Here is an 18,945-nt window from a genome sequence, read left to right as displayed (position 1 = left end):
TCTTTCCTGCCTGGCAAAAATTGCCTTTGGTTTTCAATGCTCTAATTAAATACAAAAGAAGTCACTGCATTCTGCTTTCTGTGTTGTTCTCATGGAATAAGGTGGCAATCTATGCATTTCACAGACCTTTGAGGATTTACCAACAAATATACAGGGGCACACTGGTAAATCCATGAACTGCAATACAATACAATGAGCTGCAAAGACAGGTAAATAATGCAAATTATATCCAGAAAGAGAAGGCCCAACACAAAATTTAGATTTCTTAGTTTCAAAAATCTGTTATATCTAAACATGGACTCAATGCTAGAAAGATATGTTTAGCTCTGATTATGCTGACATTCAAAATTTATTTATAACATCTGTATAGGCCCCAAAGTAGCACTGGAATACCAGACTGCCACATAGAAATACAACTCTCTGTATTTTATGTGAAAGCGCGCGCGCACGCACGCACGCACGCACGCACACAGAGAGGGCGAGAGAGAGAGAATATATGGTTGGGAAAGGGAAGAGAAGAGAAATTACTAGTTTTTCACCACTACACATTCTCTTTCCAGTGCTGTGGTGGTGATGCCAGGGGAAAGGGGAAAGGAAAAAGGAAAAACACTGGGGGAAAAAACCCACAAAGCTCAACCACTTTCTTCTACAAATACACATCTGATACATTGTCAAAAATATAAAGACAAAATTTATTTAAAGATCTAGTTACTGTTTTACTGAAAGAGAAAAAACAGGTGTTTTATGTCTAAATTTAAGGTAGATTTTAGATTAACAGAATTAAACTGAAATCCAAGCAGAACAGTGAAAGGAATGCTGCAGAAGTGCATCACTCAAGGGCTCATATTTTGCACACAGCACTGCAATGAGCAATAGCCTTGTCATGTCTCTTCTGCCACGCCCCTTGAACACGTGGGGCTCACTGCAAGATGTAAACAATGTTACACAGAACTGACTTAGAAAGGATTAATACTTGCAGTGGGGGGAGGGATGGGAGGGAAGTACTCTACAAAACTGACAAAAGGAGTGGGTGTTGAAAATCTACATATTCAACTCTATCAAATATTTTAGCATGTGTTTATGCTCTCCAAACAGAGAGAGAGAACGAGAGAGCAAGCACAGAAAAATCACAAGCTACATATGATCAGTTACATTCCAAAACTTATCCCAAAGAGCCATTTGTCCCAAATACATTTTCCCTGATTTAAGGCTGCCAAGAACATAGATACACAGCATTTTCAAACAAACTGTAGCCTAGTATTACGTGCAGGCAAGAAACCACTGATGCTTATTCTTTACAGACCAGAGCTCCCAAATCCTTAAAGTATTTACAGAGTCCTTTAGATCAAAGTTGTTGACAAACATGAAGGCAGACAGGCAAGTAATATATCCATTTTACAGATAGGCGAAGTGTGGCATCATGATGGTAAGGGACATGCTCAAGATGAAAATAAGTTTCTGCCAGATCCAAGAACAGAACGAAAGAGTCCAGACTCCCAACCTTTCCTCTGAACACTAGTCTATATTCTTTTCCAATTTCAGATAAGAGCCCTAGTCCTCCAGACTGGGAATGTTTCCACAATTCCCTTCCTATGTCAATTTAGTTTCATTTTCTACCTCAAGATCCCCATTAAACCTCTTCCCCTGCAGTTGCCTCAGTTCCTTTCCTTGGAGGCTAGTTTAGCAATGACTCCCAATAGCAATGGTCCACTACTTCCCCCATCCCCAATATTCCCTGCCCACAAAGCTTTGATCCAGTACTACTTCGTGTCATTTCTGGCCTCCCACTCACCTCAGCAATCCAAATTGTGTCCTATTTGCCCGCACTTTTTCCACCCCAGCCACCTATAGTAGAACACCACCTCCTGTAGAGTACACAACAACAAACTATGGATTGAAGGCACAGAGGCTGTGTTTTGGAACTGAAAGTGCACAGCTACAAGTTGCTGGGTGGGAAAGAATTTCTTATCCGACAGCAATAAGTTGTACAGCTAGGATGAAGAAAAAGAAAGAGAATGGAACAACAATGGACCAAAGCTCTGAGGAAAGGAGACTGGGCAGGTTTCAATAGGTGGAGAACTCTATGCCGCACAGAACCCTGTCATAACAGTGGTATAATGGAAGTGGAGCTCTCCAAATATTTGATCCTGAGGACCGCTTTTTAAGACTTTTTTTAAAAAACAAACAAACCAGCTCACTTGGCAGTCTCTCAGCCTCCCCACTGATTGTTCTCAAAATTTTATTCTGCAAGGTACCTGGAAGGACTATGAACACAATAGTTCATGGCCTACAGTTCAAGAACCATTGATATAGAAAGAGAAGAATTGGACAAAAACATAGTCCTTGCTAGCACAGTTTCAATCATACAGTGAATAGGGCTAAAGATAACTATTTTAAGACTGATGATAATAGCTATACTTCAAGGACTCCACTTCCAATGAGCTATTTTAAAACTGGGGGAACAAACAAACAAACAAACAAACAAAAAGGAGGTCTTACTGCCTTTTGCTCTGATACAATCCAGTGTGGTTTGCCCATCAGGAAACTATGCAAGAAGCATACCACAATACAAAACACAACATAAATGCACAAAAGTATTTGCACAAACAAAGCAATAAGTATAAAGATTTATTTACATTATTCAACAGAAGACTATGCCCAACCACAAAGGCAAATAAATTCAGTTTAAGCTAAAATAGCACCTTATACCAAACTCAAACTGCCTGGCAATTGTAGCACATATGGCATGTAAAGTCATTCTCTGTTGGTAGACCATTACAAGTCCCAAACAGGGTGAGACACCCAATAGCATTAAATACTGTGTTATTTGAACACTCTTAATTTAAGAGCATAAGAATGGCCATACTGGATCAGACCAAAGGTCCACCCAGCCCAGTATCCTGTCTACCGACAGTGGCCAATGCCAGGTGGCCCATAGGGAGTGAACCTAACAGGTAATGATCTCTCTCCTGCCATCCATCTCCACCCTCTGACAAACAGAGGCTAGGGATACCATTCCTTACACCCATCCTGGCTAATAGCCATTAATGGACTTAGCCTCCATTAATTTATCCAGTTCTCTTTTAAACCCTGTTATAGGCCTAGCCTTCACAACCTCCTCAGGCAAGGAGTTCTACAGGTTGACTGTGCGCTGAGCGAAGAAGAACTTCCTTTTATTTGTTTTAAACCTGCTGCCGATTAATTGCATTTGGTGGCCCCTAGTTCTTATATTATGGGAACAAGTAAATAACTTTTCCTTATTCACTTTCTCCATACACTCATTATTTTATATACCTCCATCATATCCCCCCCTTAGTCTCCTCTTTTCCAAGCTGAAAAGTCCTAGCCTCTTTAATTTCTCCTCATATGGGGCCCGTTCCAAACCCCTAATCATTTTAGTTGCCCTTTTCTGAACCTTTTCTAATGCCAATATATCTTTTTTGAGATGAGGGGACCACATCTGTACGCAGTATTCAAGATGTGGGCGTACCATGGATTTATATATGGGCAATAAGATATTTTCCGTCTTATTCTCTATCCCTTTTTTAATGATTCCTAACATCCTGTTTGCTTTTTTGACCACTGCTGCAGACTGCGTGGACGTCTTCAGAGAACTATCCACGATGACTCCAAGATCTTTCTCCTGATTAGTTGTAGCTAAATTAGCCCCCATCATATTGTATCTATAGTTGGGGTTATTTTTTCCAATGTGCATTACTTTACATTTATCCATATTAAATTTCATTTGCCATTTAGTTGCCAATCACTTCGTTTTGTGAGATCTTTTTGAAGTTCTTCACAGTCTGCTTTGATCTTAACTATCTTGAGCAGTTTAGTATCATCTGCAAACTTTGCCACCTCACTGTTTACCCCTTTCTCCAGATCATTTATGAATAGGTTGAATACGACTGGTCCTAGGACTGACCCTTGGGGAACATCACTAGTTACCCCTCTCCGTTCTGAAAATTTACCATTTATTCCTACCCTTTGTTCCCTGTCTTTTAACCAGTTCTCAATCCATGAAAGGATCTTCCCTCTTATCCCATGACAACTTAATTTACGTAAGAGCCTTTGGTGAGGAACCTTGTCAAAGGCTTTCTGGAAATCTAAGTACACTATGTCCACTGGATCCCCCTTGTCCACATGTTTGTTGACCCCTTCAAAGAACTCTAATAGATTAGTAAGACATGATCTCCCTTTACAGAAACCATGTTGACTTTTGCGCAACAATTTATGTTCTTCTATGTGTCTGACAATTTTATTCTTTACTATTGTTTCAACTAATTTGCCTGGTACTGACGTTAGACTTCCCAGTCTGTAATTGCCAGGATCACCTCTAGAACCCTTCTTAAATATTGGTGTTACATTAGCTATTTTCCAGTAATTGGGTACAGTAGCTGATTTAAAGGACAGGTTACAAACCATAGTTAGTAATTCCGCAATTTCACATTTGAGTTCTTTCAGAACCCTTGGGTAAATGCCATCTAGTCCCGGTGACTTGTTACTGTTAAGTTTCTCAATTAATTCCAAAACCTCCTCTAGTGTCACTTCAATCTGTGACAAATCCTGAGGAAAAAAGACAGCTCAGGTTTGGGAATCTCCCTAACATCCTCAGCCGTGAAGACTGAAGCAAAGAATTCATTAAGTTTCTCCACGATGACTTTATCGTCTTTAAGTGCTCCTTTTGTATCTCGATCGTCCAGGGGCCCCACTGGTTGTTTAGCAGGGTTCCTGCTTCTGATGTACTTAAACATTTTGTTATTACCATTTGAGTTTTTGGCTAGCTGTTCTTCATACTCCTTTTTCACTTTTCTTATTACATTTTTACATTTAATGTGGCAGTGTTTATGCTCCTTTCTATTTACCACTAGGATTTGACTTCCACTTTTTAAAAGATGCATTTTTATCTCTCACTGCTTTCTTTTACATGGTTATTAAGCCATGGTGGCTCTTTTTTAGTTCTTTTACTGTGTTTTTAAATTTGGGGTATACATTTAAGTTGAGCCTCTTATGGTGTTTTTGAAAAGTGTCCATGCAGCTTGCAGGGATTTCACACTAGTCACTGTACCTTTTAATTTCTGTTTAACTAACCGCTTCATTTTTGCATAGTTCCCCTTTGTATGTTGTTTTTAAACAACATTAAAAATCTAATAATAAACATATGAAACACTCCTGTAACGTTCTGAGAAGGAAAAAGCCATAAAAAAAATGTTTAAGGATATTTATCTACAGACCAAAGATTCAGAAGGCCCACAACGTAGTTTAATAATAATATCAGGCAACTTACCTTCATGAGAGAAAGACTAGTTTTCAGAAGGCAATCCTTTACGTTATATGCAAAGTTTGAAAGGAATCCAAACAAGAAAAAAAAGCAGAATTCCTGGATTCAAAAATAATTTGCATATTTACTTGCACATCGTGGAGACATGTATCAATGTCTTGAGCACATAGTACCTATTATGAATTTTAGCTAACAAAACCCCTCTAATGTTAGACACCCAGCAAATGCAGAGTTAAGGCTGCACTTCTCAAACAAGAGAAACAAACTACTTTAACTGCCTCTGTAGAAAACCAGCCTAACTTATTCCCTTCTTTGCATGTAGAGTATCAAAAGCATACACCAGAGCAAACTGATTTTATAATTTATTTTTTTTAATTGGAAATAGGTTTCCAATACCAAACGTGATGATTTGTCCCCATGCTAACATTTGTTCTTTTCACTTAAGAGTTCTAATGGGATGATCTAGGCATATAATATTTACATATGGAGACAAGCTAGCTCTATGTCTAATGATATTTGGATAACTGGCTGGCACATAAAATCATAGAACCAAATCTTGTGAGGCAATGAATGCACTCAGCACCTTACAGGATCAAGGTCCTTAATGAAAAAGGATTGCCTTCAGCATCTGTGCTGTCTGCACAAAAAGATACCGTAAAGTTCTTGTATGAATTATGAAAAAAGCCATAAGCAATCCAACAGCCATACAATTAAAATTAAGGCATTACAGGTATTTTTTAAATCAAAGAAAAAATAAAAACCTTATAGATGAATAAAATACATTTCCTACTTTTTTTTTTCAGAGCATTGTTTCTGGGGCTGAGTTAAGGACTTATCTGAGAAGTGCAACTCCTCCTCATTTCATGGGTTTCTAATGTATGAAGGTTCCACCAATCCTAAAATTTTTGAAAGGCAACATGTATTCAAACCCATGACCCACACGCACAATCTTTGCTTCACCTTAAAGGTAGAGGGGTGTGTGTGTGTGTGTGTGTGTGTGTGTATAAATTTCGCTGAAGTGAGCTGTAGCTCACGAAAGCTTATGCTCAAATAAATTTGTTAGTCTCTAAGGTGCCACAAGTACTCTTTTTCTTAATTCCCTACTAGTCTTAACATAGGATTTAGCAGAGAATTCAGATTATGAAAGGGAGAAGCTTCTCCCTACCCCTTCCCTCAGTTCTGCAGAAGGGGAGCCCATCTCCTGCAACCTTTAAGAGTTGGGCTTCACCTGGGTAAATACATCAACTCCCTAGTAAGTCTGAGGAGGCTCATCAACGGCTCCCACACAATTACTCTGAACACTAAGAGACATTGCCACCCCTAACCTTATGCTTGTGCAGCATCTCATAACACCTAAAAGCTTGAGGAGTATATGGGGAAGATGGGCCATAAGGTGCCCAAGGGAGGTTGGGCTTTTAATGAAGTCTGCAAGAAGCAGAGAGGATTAGGTAAAGGAGCTGAGAATCTCCTGGGAACATCAAAAGGAAGTCCTGATGTTACAAACCAGAGAAGGCACACTGAGTGGAATAGGGAAGAAAGTTTTAGTGCTTTCCCTTGTCTTCTTAAGATCCTTCCTTAAGATCCTAACACACCTCTCTTCACCACCAGTCACTGAGTCTCTGGTTCAAAAGGGCATGCGGTAGAGCGGATTTCTGAAGAGGATGGAGGGAACAGGTGCCATGCTGAAGAATACTGGAATAAAGCTCGGAAGATAGGGTTCAAATGAGGAGGCAGAGTTGAGGAATTCAGAGTGTAGAAGAAGACAAATGGCTCCTAGAGCTTCCCCCCCCCCCCATTTGCCTCCCTATGGTCTGCAACAGAAGCAAATCTCCTATGAGTCATTAGAAGGGACCCCAACTGCTGCAGTCCACATAAAGTCTGTCAGGTGGAAAAGGGAGAGAAGCATTAAATATTCCCTCTATGTTCTCTTCCTGAACACTTCCCCCTCACTTTGTGTTTCTAATAGAGGGGTGCAGGGAGAGGAGCAGATGCCTTGGTAAAGAGAATGAGGAGACAACTAGGAATAGAACTGTCACAGTGAGGAGAAAGCACTGTATTTTCCACTGAATGCATCCGATGAAGTGAGCTGTAGCTCACGAAAGCTTATGCTCAAATAAATGTGTTAGTCTCCAAGGTGCCACAAATACTCCTTTTCTTCTTGCGAATACAGATTAACACAGCTGCTACTCTGAAACCACTCAGGAATGTAGCAAGAAAAGACAGAGCAGGAGGAAAGAACTAATGTTTTCTACCTTCTCCATCTGAGAAATTTCCTGTCGGTTTTTAAAGGGTATTCCTTTCTCTGGGCTACAGAAGACTATTAGAGCATCTATCTCAGGAAAGGGGGAAACTAACTGAGAACTTGGCTGACAGAGGGAGAGGTTACTGGGGGGGCATTATTATTTACAAATTGTATTTCAAGTGAATTCTGCCTAGGCAAGGAAAGCAGGTGGAAGTGTTTTTTTACATGCAAGCATAGGTTTCAAGCCGTCATTTGACACACTATACCAATACCAACAGAGTCTATGATCTCTAATGATGGTTCCAATTTTTTTAAGTTGGATATTAATTAATAAGACTGTATTGCTGTGCACTAGATCTGAGCCAGTGGAATATTATAATAGCATCTAGTTCTTATATAGCGCTTTTCATCAGAAGATCTCAAAGCATTTTACAAGGTGGATATGTATCACTATCCAGTTTTACAGATGGAGAACTAAGCCATGGAGGGACTGTGATTTTCCCAAGGTCATCCGGAAGACCAGAAACAGAGTCAGGAATACAACTTAGGTCTCCTGAGACTAAGTCTAGCGCGCTACCTACTAGGTTTTATATTATATACATTTTACTACAAACTGACAGCTTTTTGAACTCTGATGAACATCTCTGGTTCTAGGATGCCATAACTCAGGAACTCATCCAATTTACTTCATATTTTGTAGCAATCATTTTGAAGCAGATGTGACTGTTCTGAGGGTATGGGTGGGGGGTATGAGGAGGAGGAGTGACCAAAAAAAAAAAAATCTATCTTATAACAGAAAAGACAGCTACCTTTTCTGTAACTGGTGTTCTTCAAGATGTGTTACTCATGTCTATTCCACACCCCGCCCTCCTTCCCCTCTGTCAGAGTTGTCTGGCAAGAAGGAACTGAGGGTGGGGGGAGTGCGCAGATCCCCTAATACCACGCCAGGCAGATGCCACTCCAGGGGTTGCGGGGGGTGCTCCCCCCCTACGGGTACTGCTAGGAGAAAAACTTCTGGTACCGGTGCACGTGGCGAGCATGCACATCTATTGTGGAATACACATGAGCAATCACTCGAAGAAGAAACTCAGTTGCAACCTTAACTATGGAATGACTTTGTCTCTCCATAATTCAGTTAACTTTGACTATTCATAATGTTTTTATTCATTCTGTTAACAGACATTCTATGATGAAGTGAGCTGTAGCTCACGAAAGCTTATGCTCTAATAAATTTGTTAGTCTCTAAGGTGCCACAAGTACTCCTTTTCTTTTTATGATGATTTTGTAATCTGCAGGTCATAAATCAACCAACTGGAAGAATTCCTACAATCGTGCACCCTAGTCAATTCAGAATTGGGATTCAGACTATTTTTAAGTTGAGAGCTCTGTTAACCCAATTCTCCAAAAGGATGAACTAATTCTGGATTTGACCCAATATCCTAGAGGTTATTATTTCTTTCTTATTTCATACCAGGCAGTTACTAGAACTGCCTGCTGGAGTACCTTCAATAAAAAGGCTGTTTTCTTCACAAATAATTCTTTCTGCTTCATTTGCACTTGAAAGAGGTGTGGCCACACCTGTCAATCATGCTTGTAAGTGGCCTGTTCATGACAATACCACTACTGATGGACAAGAAGTAATAATGATCTATACAGGTAGTCTGGTAACTGATCAGAGATGAAAGTACCAAGGCAGCTGTTGAAATCCCAACATGCATGTGGAAGGCTGGAAGGCTGAATCAGTTAAAGATACAACAGGTATTGACATTCCATCCTGAGGAGACTGAAGCACGAACACAATCTCTCTAGTTATCTTAATGCAAGTTACCATAAAGCATAACAGGGTGATTAAAAACATGATGATTTTAAACATGACCTCATTTACCTGAGAAAGCATAATGCAACACAAAAACGTCACTCGGGAAAATAAATAAAAGGATGAGAACAGGCTTGTCCCTCCAGTATGACAAGGAAGCAAAAAGCCCAATGGCACAGACAGGGTGCAGCATCCCCTAGATCTAGAGGGCAGAAATACATTGAAACTCTCCTGTCAAAATATTACAGACGATCTAGATGGTTCATAGGTTAAAGTTCTTACTCGATGGACAAAAATCTTTTCACTACAACCAGTGTAATTCAACCACAGAAAATCATATTCAAATCTTTATGATGATGAATTAGCAGACCATTTTAGTAAGACTTTGGAGCAACATTACAGCATTTTCCAAAGTTGTTCTATCTAAAGATTTAATAAGGAATTCCAATTTTGAAAACGGGTTTCAACTGGAAAGTTCTCCTAAAGATACCGATTCCAGCAGTGTCTCAGTTTTGGAGCATGATATGGACTCTTAGAGACAAACGGAATCAGCGTTGTCATCAAAACCGATAGGCAGAAGCACTAGAAATAAGAATGCAACTTTCCAGGCAGTATTTGGGGGAACGGGGCATATTTAATTTAAAGATGAGTATTTGAACAATGATTTACTTTACTTCATTTCCTACACCCTTCTTTTTGGTTCATTCTTTAAAAGTCAACCAGTTCTACAGTATCTTATCTCCTGGGAAACACAAGCGAGAGTCCATCTTCAGAAGCTAACTCTGCAGACTGTCCAGTAGTTACTGGCACAACAGCTAATGCACTCCCATCATATTGAGAAAAAGACAAAGCAAAAAATTACCATGTCAGCATCAAGCTAGATGTTCATGTGCACCTTCTGATCAAAAATAACTGGATACTTAAGCTAGCTCAATAAGCACATCCCTGTATTTCCAAAGTACAACTATGAGTTGCATTGTCATTTACAAGCACCAGAGCAGTTGGAGTTCTTGTTATATCCAGCCTAGCAAAGTGAGGACTCATTTGACTTCCATATTCTTATAAGTGAATGCCTGTCCAGAAATCGAGAATGAGAATGTCACATCTGTTGGCACTTAGTCTAGAAATAGAGGTACTAAGCAAAATCAGCATGCAAGACCTCTCAGAAAGCACGGCAGAATTATTCACTATGTTGCCTCCACATAAGACAAGCTCTAACGTGGAACAACAACAGGAATAAAAGAAATTCTGCTTTAAAATGAACCCTACATTTTTAACTGGCTCCCCATATTCTTAGCAATTATAAGTTACAGGAAGAGCAGCATAAACACAAACAGAACTCCAGCTTCCAGAGTCTCCACTGATAACTAATTTTAGAATTAGAAAATCAAACCGATCATGATGCCTATTCTCACAAAGTTACTACAGTGCACATTCTAGGAGCGTTAATAGTATATAGTTCAGTCTGGTCTGTTAAAGCCAGATACTATTTGTTAGGTGTAACTCAGAAAAAATCCAATGCTATTACAGAGTTAAGATGAATGCAAAGATCACCCCCATGACCTAAACCCCAAGCAGCAGCCACAAAGACAACTTTCAGACTTAAAACACAACACTCCAACAAAATATTTCATCAGTCCAAGGTTTTCCAGGTAGTTGATGATGTACCTCTAGTTGTGTTCTATCAACCCTGCCCATGCTCTCATTACTCCATACGAATAATCTCTAGTCACAAGTTTCACCCTGAGTGAACAAGAAATGCTTTCTGCAATGTGAAACATCTGAAACAGTTTCATTCTGATGGCAACATCCTTTCAGTAAGGCCTGTGAAGCAGAGGGTCACCCAAAGTGTTATACAGAAACTGTACATCACTTCAGTATCCTGCACTCAGTGAGTGAAAAGTGAAACTGATGGAATTTGGGAAACTGATCAGTCCTGTCAATGCACCACTTTTGCTAAATTAGCTCTTCCCCTGTCAGTTTCTTAAGTGGAACATTTAGAAAGCAATACTTGGGATAAACTGAGACAACTGAGAATAGATAAAATATTGTAGATTTTTTTAATCATTCATGTCCATTTTATGTTTAACAGTCAAAGTTGCTCGGGCACATCAAAGCAGAATACTGAAACAATTCAGATACTTCTGGACATAAATATACTTGTACTCTAAAGATGCTGTACCAATCTGGAAAGAAAGTCCTGGGGAAGTGGCTAACTGCATCTTTCAATAACCTCATAAGAGAGATCTCCAGATTCTCTTTGTATCCTGACAAGTATTTTAATGGCTTTGACAGCAGGAATCAGAGGCAAGGATTCAGCAATGATACCACTGTCTGTCTCATACTGATGAGCCATCAACAAAGCCATTTGGCTAAGTTCTAGCCAAGCTTTTAATAGGATGAATTGAAAAGGGAATAAAAATACTGGGATTTTGGCTTGTTCCTTCCATATCAATGCAACATAGTCCCTCTCACAGAAATACCCACCCTTAAAGCAAGGTAATATTTTTCTCTTCATATGAATATGAACTTTCCCAAAACAACACTCCAGCAAAATGCCTTCTTGCCTCAGCATTTATGTACCTAAACCAATGAGAATTCTTTTAACAAATGTAAAGATCAGTGGCATTTCTGCTACCACACTTACATGCAGCTAGAATATGGGTAAACTTTCAAAGACATGTGGGTCCATAGCTGTAGTCTCCTTGGATGGAAGCTCCCAGGCCATTGCTTTCACAAAGTTGCAATGCCTCTGATCACCCCTCTACAACATTTGTCTGGCTGTTTAGAGTGGTGGAAACAGGCAAGTAAAGAATCTGGCTAAGAATCAATTTAGAAATATACTCTAAACTAGTAATAAAAAGTTTGCAAGATACATTTTCAAAACCAAATCTCAAAAAATTATGTGGTAGGGACAAACATCTTCTGACTGACTTAAATGCTGACTGAATGGCCCCGGTTCCTAATCTTTAACTCTGTTGCATACCCTATTCCTCCTCTCAGCCATGCCCCAAAACCATCTTGTTATGACTTCAAATAAAATAAGAGGAAACAGCAGAGCAAGACATACTTTTTGATGAAATGCCAATTAATTAGCTATAGGCAGTACTCAAACGGTTAAGTAGTAATAAATGGAGCAGGTGGCAGGCTTTTTGCACCTATGTTTGTAAATCCTGTACGCATATCCATCACAGTTTCAAAGGGGGAAAAAAGGGCAGTGTTTTTGCACCTTGTAACAAGTGATTGTGGAACACATATGGCAAAATATTGTGTTTGTGTGGAACACATGCAACAGAATGGGAGGAAAGGCAACCCTAACGATGGGGAGATGAAAACCCAACTCCCAGAACTTCTTTATACCCTCTCCCCCAAATTAAGAATGGCAGAAAAATTAATTGCTACCTCAAGGAGGCAACAGGTTACTCGACTGTCCCCACCCACTCTGATTCCTTGGACTGAATCTGATGTGGTATGATAATATCCACAGTTCAATAATTTGACTCCTACACTGGAAAACTGGGGGGAACGGCATGGGGAGGGGAACACAACGTTAATTCAATAAAACATTGTAAGGATTGTGTTGTGAGTAGCATAGCTGAGAGAACCATGATGCCAAAGAGTTCTGATGCTTATAGTGTTAACATGCCAAGACACAGTAAGAGATAACACCATCACCCCTAACCTAACAGTACATTATAAATCATTGCCCTCTTTGAAAAGTTGGACATAAAACATTCCATCCGAGAGAATCTACTTTCTCAGAATCTACAATCCAGACAATTGTATTCTGAGAGCTGCATATAACCAGCATTCAGCAAAGTAAGGAAACATTGAGAAAACCCTAAAAGGACCCTGGTTTAGTATAGTTATTATTTATACTTGAATTTTAATGTTTCTTATGAAGGAGCCTAGAACAATTCAGAAAGACCAGGTGTGGGGAAAAAAAAAGGAATGTTCAATATCTCTGATTACAACATGCATTTAATCGGTCAGGATTTGCTTTACATAAATATCTAATAATAGCCTAAATCTCTCCATCCACATATACTTAATAAGCTATCACTACTAGGCAGAGCTCTGTAACTGTACTTCAGAAATTAAACACACACACACAGTTTTACAATGACCCTTTAACATAAAATTAGGAGAGGAAGTTCTGAGATACAAAATTTTAATGCAAGTGCAGGAAATAAATTATCTGTGCTATTCAGCTCAGGCATGACTATGGCAGTAAGAGAAAGTCACTCCTCCCAACACATGTATCTAGTGCAATTTCAAAACAAGTCAGCCATTAGTAAACCTTTAAAGCTCCGATGTTTGCCTCATAGAAGATTATGATCCATTTATAATTACAACAACGCTACCAATGCCATTACAATTACTGTTAAGATCTGACTTTCATTTTAAACTAATTTTCCAGGTATCTGTAACTGTTTTAACTTGCTTAGCTTTAATTAAACATAAAGCTTCAATTAAACCTTATTTGAAGCAACATAACTGGCCGACATTTAACTCTGATAAAGAGCAGTTGTACATAAGCACTTCTCCTGGTTTCTACTATACAAAAATTCCATATTATAGTCTAGAGAATAAGTAAACCAATACTATCCAAAATCCTCCTGATTATTAAACTCAAGGTAACGGTTCCACTCAGATCAAGTAGAAAGGATCTGATGTGAACAAGATTTTTTCAATCTGTTTTGGTTCAACTATGTGAAAACTCCCCCTAACTATTGCTAAGACAAAGCCTAACATTTTAGTATTTCATTCTACAGATTAAAAAAAAAGAAAAAAGATAACGCAGCTCAGTGAAAGAAACTGAACTGTACTAGAAGCAATGGATTTGCACAAAATCAACATTGGCGGGAGATTGGAGGAGATCCATTGCCTTCCTTGCCCTTAAATTATTATTGAGTAACAAAGAAAATTAAAGGTTTCAGAGTAGCAGCCGTGTTAGTCTGTATTCGCAAAAAGAAAAGGAGTACTTGTGGCACCTTAGAGACTAACAAATTTATTAGAGCATAAGCTTTCGTGAGCTACAGCTCACTTCATCAGATGCATTTGGTGGAAAAAAGAAAAAAAGAAAATTAAAACAACTATGTTAATAATGTTAAAGTTTCACTGAATGGACAGAAACAAGAAATCATATCTGAAGGAGCTGCTCTGTTTTTCTTTGGCTCTTTTGTGCCCAGGATTTGCAGCACGTGCAGTATAACAAGTAAAATTAACTATGTTCTGGACGATGGCACAATGAGGTGAGTGAAAGTTTGAGTGCCACACTTAACTCTGACTTTTTCTGATTTTGTTGCATTAAATTAGAATCGATGTTAACACCACATTTTTGATAGTTACATAAAAAAGACCAGACCAGAGTAAAAGCTGCTTAAAAAACAGTACCAACCATAACACAAATTTACACAATACAACAATTTCTTACATGCTATTTTGATCTCCAAGGATTCCTGGACATTACTTCTAGCTCCATTCAGACTTATAAAATATTACATAATCACTAAGATTTCAACTCAGGATGAGTCGTTTTAGAGCAGGTAAGCAACAGGTTTTGATCAGCTTAGTTCAGGAAAAATCCTTGACTTCATGGAAATCATGAACAATGTAGAGGTTATGCAACTCTTCACAGAACACTACTTAAGTACAATGAGTCCCAGGTAAAAGGAGACTGGATTCTTGGAGGTAAGGATGATAAAGAAGCTCTGCCCCCAAATTCCTGACACAATCAGGGGCTAGAACCCTACTAGCCAGATATTAAACCCAATACTACTCCATCCCATTCAACAGGGAAGAGAGACAAACTTTTCAGCTAGATTTTAAGTAATATGCTGCATTACTTCAGATTAGTGTAATCTTTATGATGAACATGCTCCGAACCTTCTGACCTCCATATTCAGAGATCATCTGTTAAAATAACCAAGTCCCTGGAAAGCAACAGACTAACAGCTAGTCTGATCTTAAGGAAACACTACCTACTGAAAACACAGGAGGGAGCAATGTGTTTCTACCAGTTATGAGAAAAAATACTGAATCTGTTCAAGTTGCCTTCCACTTTTAGTGTGTATGGGAATCTGCCTTACTACTGTGGAGTCTCAGCATACCATTAACAATGTAGTTTTAAATAAATTTGAACAGGCATTATTCCACACTTGAAATTCAACTAATGCTTCCTCACAGGCTACAACCAATAAGCTAACAGGGAAACTTCATTTTTTCCCCCATTCCATACCACTATAAGACAGGAGTTTTTCAGCAGCTTAATAAAAATTGAAAGGTCATTTGTCATAGCCCAATAGACAAACCATTCTTGCAAGCAAGCAAAGCTCTTCCTCGTACAGAGCTGTAATTAGATGTTGTCAATTACCACAAAATACTGCTTTTCTGCTTATCTTCGAAAAGTAGTTGCTAGCTGAACATTTAGCAAATGCATTTATCTATAAGATACAAGAAATATTTTCTTCATTAACAGTAAAGGACAAGTTTGTCCTCACTGCTTTCTTTATATGATGTCCTTAGATTCAAACGCACAAATATTTTCTAATACATATTAGAATTGTCTCTAAATTCCAAAATACACACGGGGATGAAAGGACAAAAATCCACTGCCATAAGTAATCCTCTTTTCTTCATAACCCCTGCCTCCTATGGCTCAAAATAATAACTCTATGATCAGTAGGCTGACTGTTCAGATTTCGTTTTTTGCCAGACAAATCATATTTATAAGATACTAACTTCCTTCAAGTTGATACAGTAACTTCAGGTTAACCTAATCTTTTAATCATTATATCCAGCCAAAGGGAGTTTGTGTTATTAAGTAAAGGGATGTTTTCACCCGCGTAATTTGAGTGGTTTAAAACAAATATTTATTTTGTGTTAAAATTTTCAGGTAACATTAAAAGGAATGTTTTCATGAAATTGTTTTAATAGTTTGTTTGTAATTAAACATCCCCTTGCAATGCATGCAATTCATATACTGGAGGATTGTGCTAGTGGTAAGCTAACTGCCCCAGAAAGTGAAAATTACTATAAACAACATTTGAAACTGACCAGCCTGGTTTTACTTTACCAGATGAGGACAATACAAAAAGTAAACAGTAAAAATTATGAGAAGTAAATTAGCTTTCTATAAATTATTTCATTTTAATAACTTTGGATATTATTAACATAAGAAAGCAATCCTGTTGGTTTTTAAGAGTGTGATTTTTCCTTTAAATCTGGATATAGAATTGGCCCTTCAACAGTAAATATGTTCCTGGTATGTTGCCTGAAAAAATTCCATCTTCGGAAGGCTGTGAATGGTAGTACTTCAAAAAGGAGAGAAACAAGAAAAGGGGATGCTGCAGCTAGTAGTAAGTAACACGCCCCCATCATGTCTTCCCAGCACTGTCAAAAGGCGGGTTGTTGTCAGACTCCTGATCTGGCTGCCTTAGAAACGCTTTGAAAAAAATTAAGGCAGGAAGATGAACAACTCTACAAAAATGCCAACCTCTTTTTACAATTAAGCTGCTTTCTCCCCCATCCTTTCTGCCCCTAGGGTCTCCCTCCAAGCCCAGGTGCAGCTGGGGTTGGTGAAAGAGAGAAGGGTTGAACAGGATTTGTGTGCGCGCGCTTGTGGCACCAACAGCAGGGCACACAGGAGGCGGCTGGTTGTTGACATCTTTCCCTTTCTGTTTCAGTCAAGCGCACTTCAGAGCATCCCTCCCGCCCCCTCCCCTCCCCAGCCCCCAGCAGCTGTTGTTCACGCTCCCCAATCCTACCTATTTAAATCCCTTTGCTCATTCAATCCTAAAGAAAACAAATGTAGAAACTCTGTCTAGACATATCAGAAGAGGCATTTATCTGAAAAACTGTCCTTTTAGAAGGAAAGAATAAAGATCCAGCATCAGACAAGGACCTCCATCGCCTACTGCTTATAAAGGGGGACAGGGGCAAGTTCCTTTTACCCATCCTCTCCTGATCAAGAGAAGGAAAAGAGCAGATGTGGTTTACCCACCCTCACTTGCTCACAACAGAGAAGGATGAGTTAATGTCATTTATCAGCCCTACCTGCTCATGATGGGGGGAAGCTTTTTACCCACATCCTTCTGCGGCTACTGATGGTGGGGAGCACATGCTCTTCACCCACCCTCACCCCTCCCTCCTATCCTTCCTCCCATGAGAGGCAGTTGCTAGGGCGCCTTCTTCCTCCTCCAGAAGGATGATGGAGAAAGAACTGAGAAAGAGGATCAATAACAAAATGTCTGAGTTGGGGGGAAGCAATCTCTCTGCGGGGGGGGGGGGGGGCGGGCTACTCTTTGCCCCTGAGTAGGGCCGGTGGGGAGTGTCTGCTCAGTCGGGGGGGGAGGAAGGAATGTCTCCTTCTCTTCAAAACGCTGCCGCCACATCCCCTCCGTCTCCCACATCCCCCTCAGGGGAGCAGGGCCCGTCCCCGGCTGGGGGGTGGGCCAGTGCCAGCCTAGAGGCCGGCGGAGGATGCGTGGGGTGGAGGCTCACCTGCGCCGTGTACCACGCGCGGGGCGGAGGGGGTGTGCCCGCCGGCAGCGGGGGGCAGCCGGCCGGCCGGCCCCCCGGGGTGCGGTGCCCTCCCCGGGGAAGCGGCTCGCGGGCCGGGGCCGGGGCCGGGGCCGGGGCCGCTCCGCCCGCTGGGTGTGCGCGCGGAAGGGGTGTGCCCTCCGGCCCCAGGGCGGAGCGGGAGATGCTCTCCGGGGCAAGCCGCCCCTGGCTCAGCCTCCCGGGCTGCTCCCCGGAGCCCAGCGCGGGGCTCCGCCGGGCGCGAGGGCCGGGCTGTCCCCTGCCCCGGCCCGTCCTTACCTCTCCGCTGCCCGCCTCGGAGCCGCAGGCCGCCCGGAACCGCCGCAGGTTGATGCCGATGGCGGCCGAGACCTGCAGCGCCGCATCGAAGCCGGGTCCTACGCCGGCCGCGGGGCCCCCGGGGCCGCCGGAGCCCGGCACTGCCCCGCCTCCCCCGCTTCCCGCCGCCCCGCCGGAGCCCGGGCCCCCCAGCTCCGCATCGCCCGCCCCGGCCTGAGGCGGCGGCTCCGGGGCCCGGAGGTTCCGCACGGCCGGGACGCGGAGGCGGGACCCCCCCAGCCCCCGGCGGCCCCAGCCGCCGCTGCCGGGCCGGGCAGGGAAGCGCCACCGACCGCTGTGCGCCATCTTTACTGTGAGGCGGCGAGCCAGAGAGCGGGGCCGGGCTGAGCCCTGGGGCCTGGATACCCCTCGCGCGCCGATAGGGGCGCTGCATGCAGCCGCGGCAATACAGGGTGCGGGGCTCCGCCGTGGCGTGGCCCGGGCAGCTGGATAATTCATACGTCGCCCGTCGACACCCAGCATAAGGCGAGCCGGCAGCCAGGGCACGGGCGACCCCGCCGCGCGGCGCCGGGGCCTGGATGCGGAGTAACGCTGCCATAGCGGCGCTGTATAACTCCGAGCCCCGTGCCAGGCGCGGGGCCCGGCAGCGGGGGCCCGGGGCCCTGCCTGCGGCATAACCCACCGGCGGGGCTGTGCAGAGCTCCCGGCGCCACGCCGGGGCGGGCCGGGGCGCGGCGGGCGGCGGAACCCGGGCTTTAGGCCGGCTGCGGGGTCCCGAGCGCG

General features: G+C 41.9%; 1 protein-coding gene across 4 annotated transcripts in view; it reads right to left on the bottom strand.

Moving 5' to 3' along the window:
- The window catches only part of KMT2A (lysine methyltransferase 2A), an 85,816-nt gene extending 67,293 nt beyond the window's left edge, over positions 1-18,523 (bottom strand). For 3 of the 4 annotated variants that reach the window (XM_038380757.2, XM_043500873.1, XM_043500872.1), the window contains exon 1: positions 18,163-18,522. In XM_038380757.2, the coding sequence (XP_038236685.1) occupies positions 18,163-18,507 (345 nt within the window). In that variant the 5' untranslated portion in view covers positions 18,508-18,522. Of the gene's footprint in view, positions 1-18,162 lie in introns of all 4 variants that reach the window. The other variant, XM_043500875.1, reaches the window with a different exon arrangement.
- Between the last annotated feature and the right edge of the window lie 422 nt (positions 18,524-18,945).

The sequence above is a fragment of the Dermochelys coriacea genome, chromosome 22 (assembly GCF_009764565.3).
Source record: "Dermochelys coriacea isolate rDerCor1 chromosome 22, rDerCor1.pri.v4, whole genome shotgun sequence".
In the NCBI taxonomy this organism is placed as follows: domain Eukaryota; kingdom Metazoa; phylum Chordata; order Testudines; family Dermochelyidae; genus Dermochelys; species Dermochelys coriacea.
This window is presented reverse-complemented; position numbering and strand designations above follow the sequence as displayed.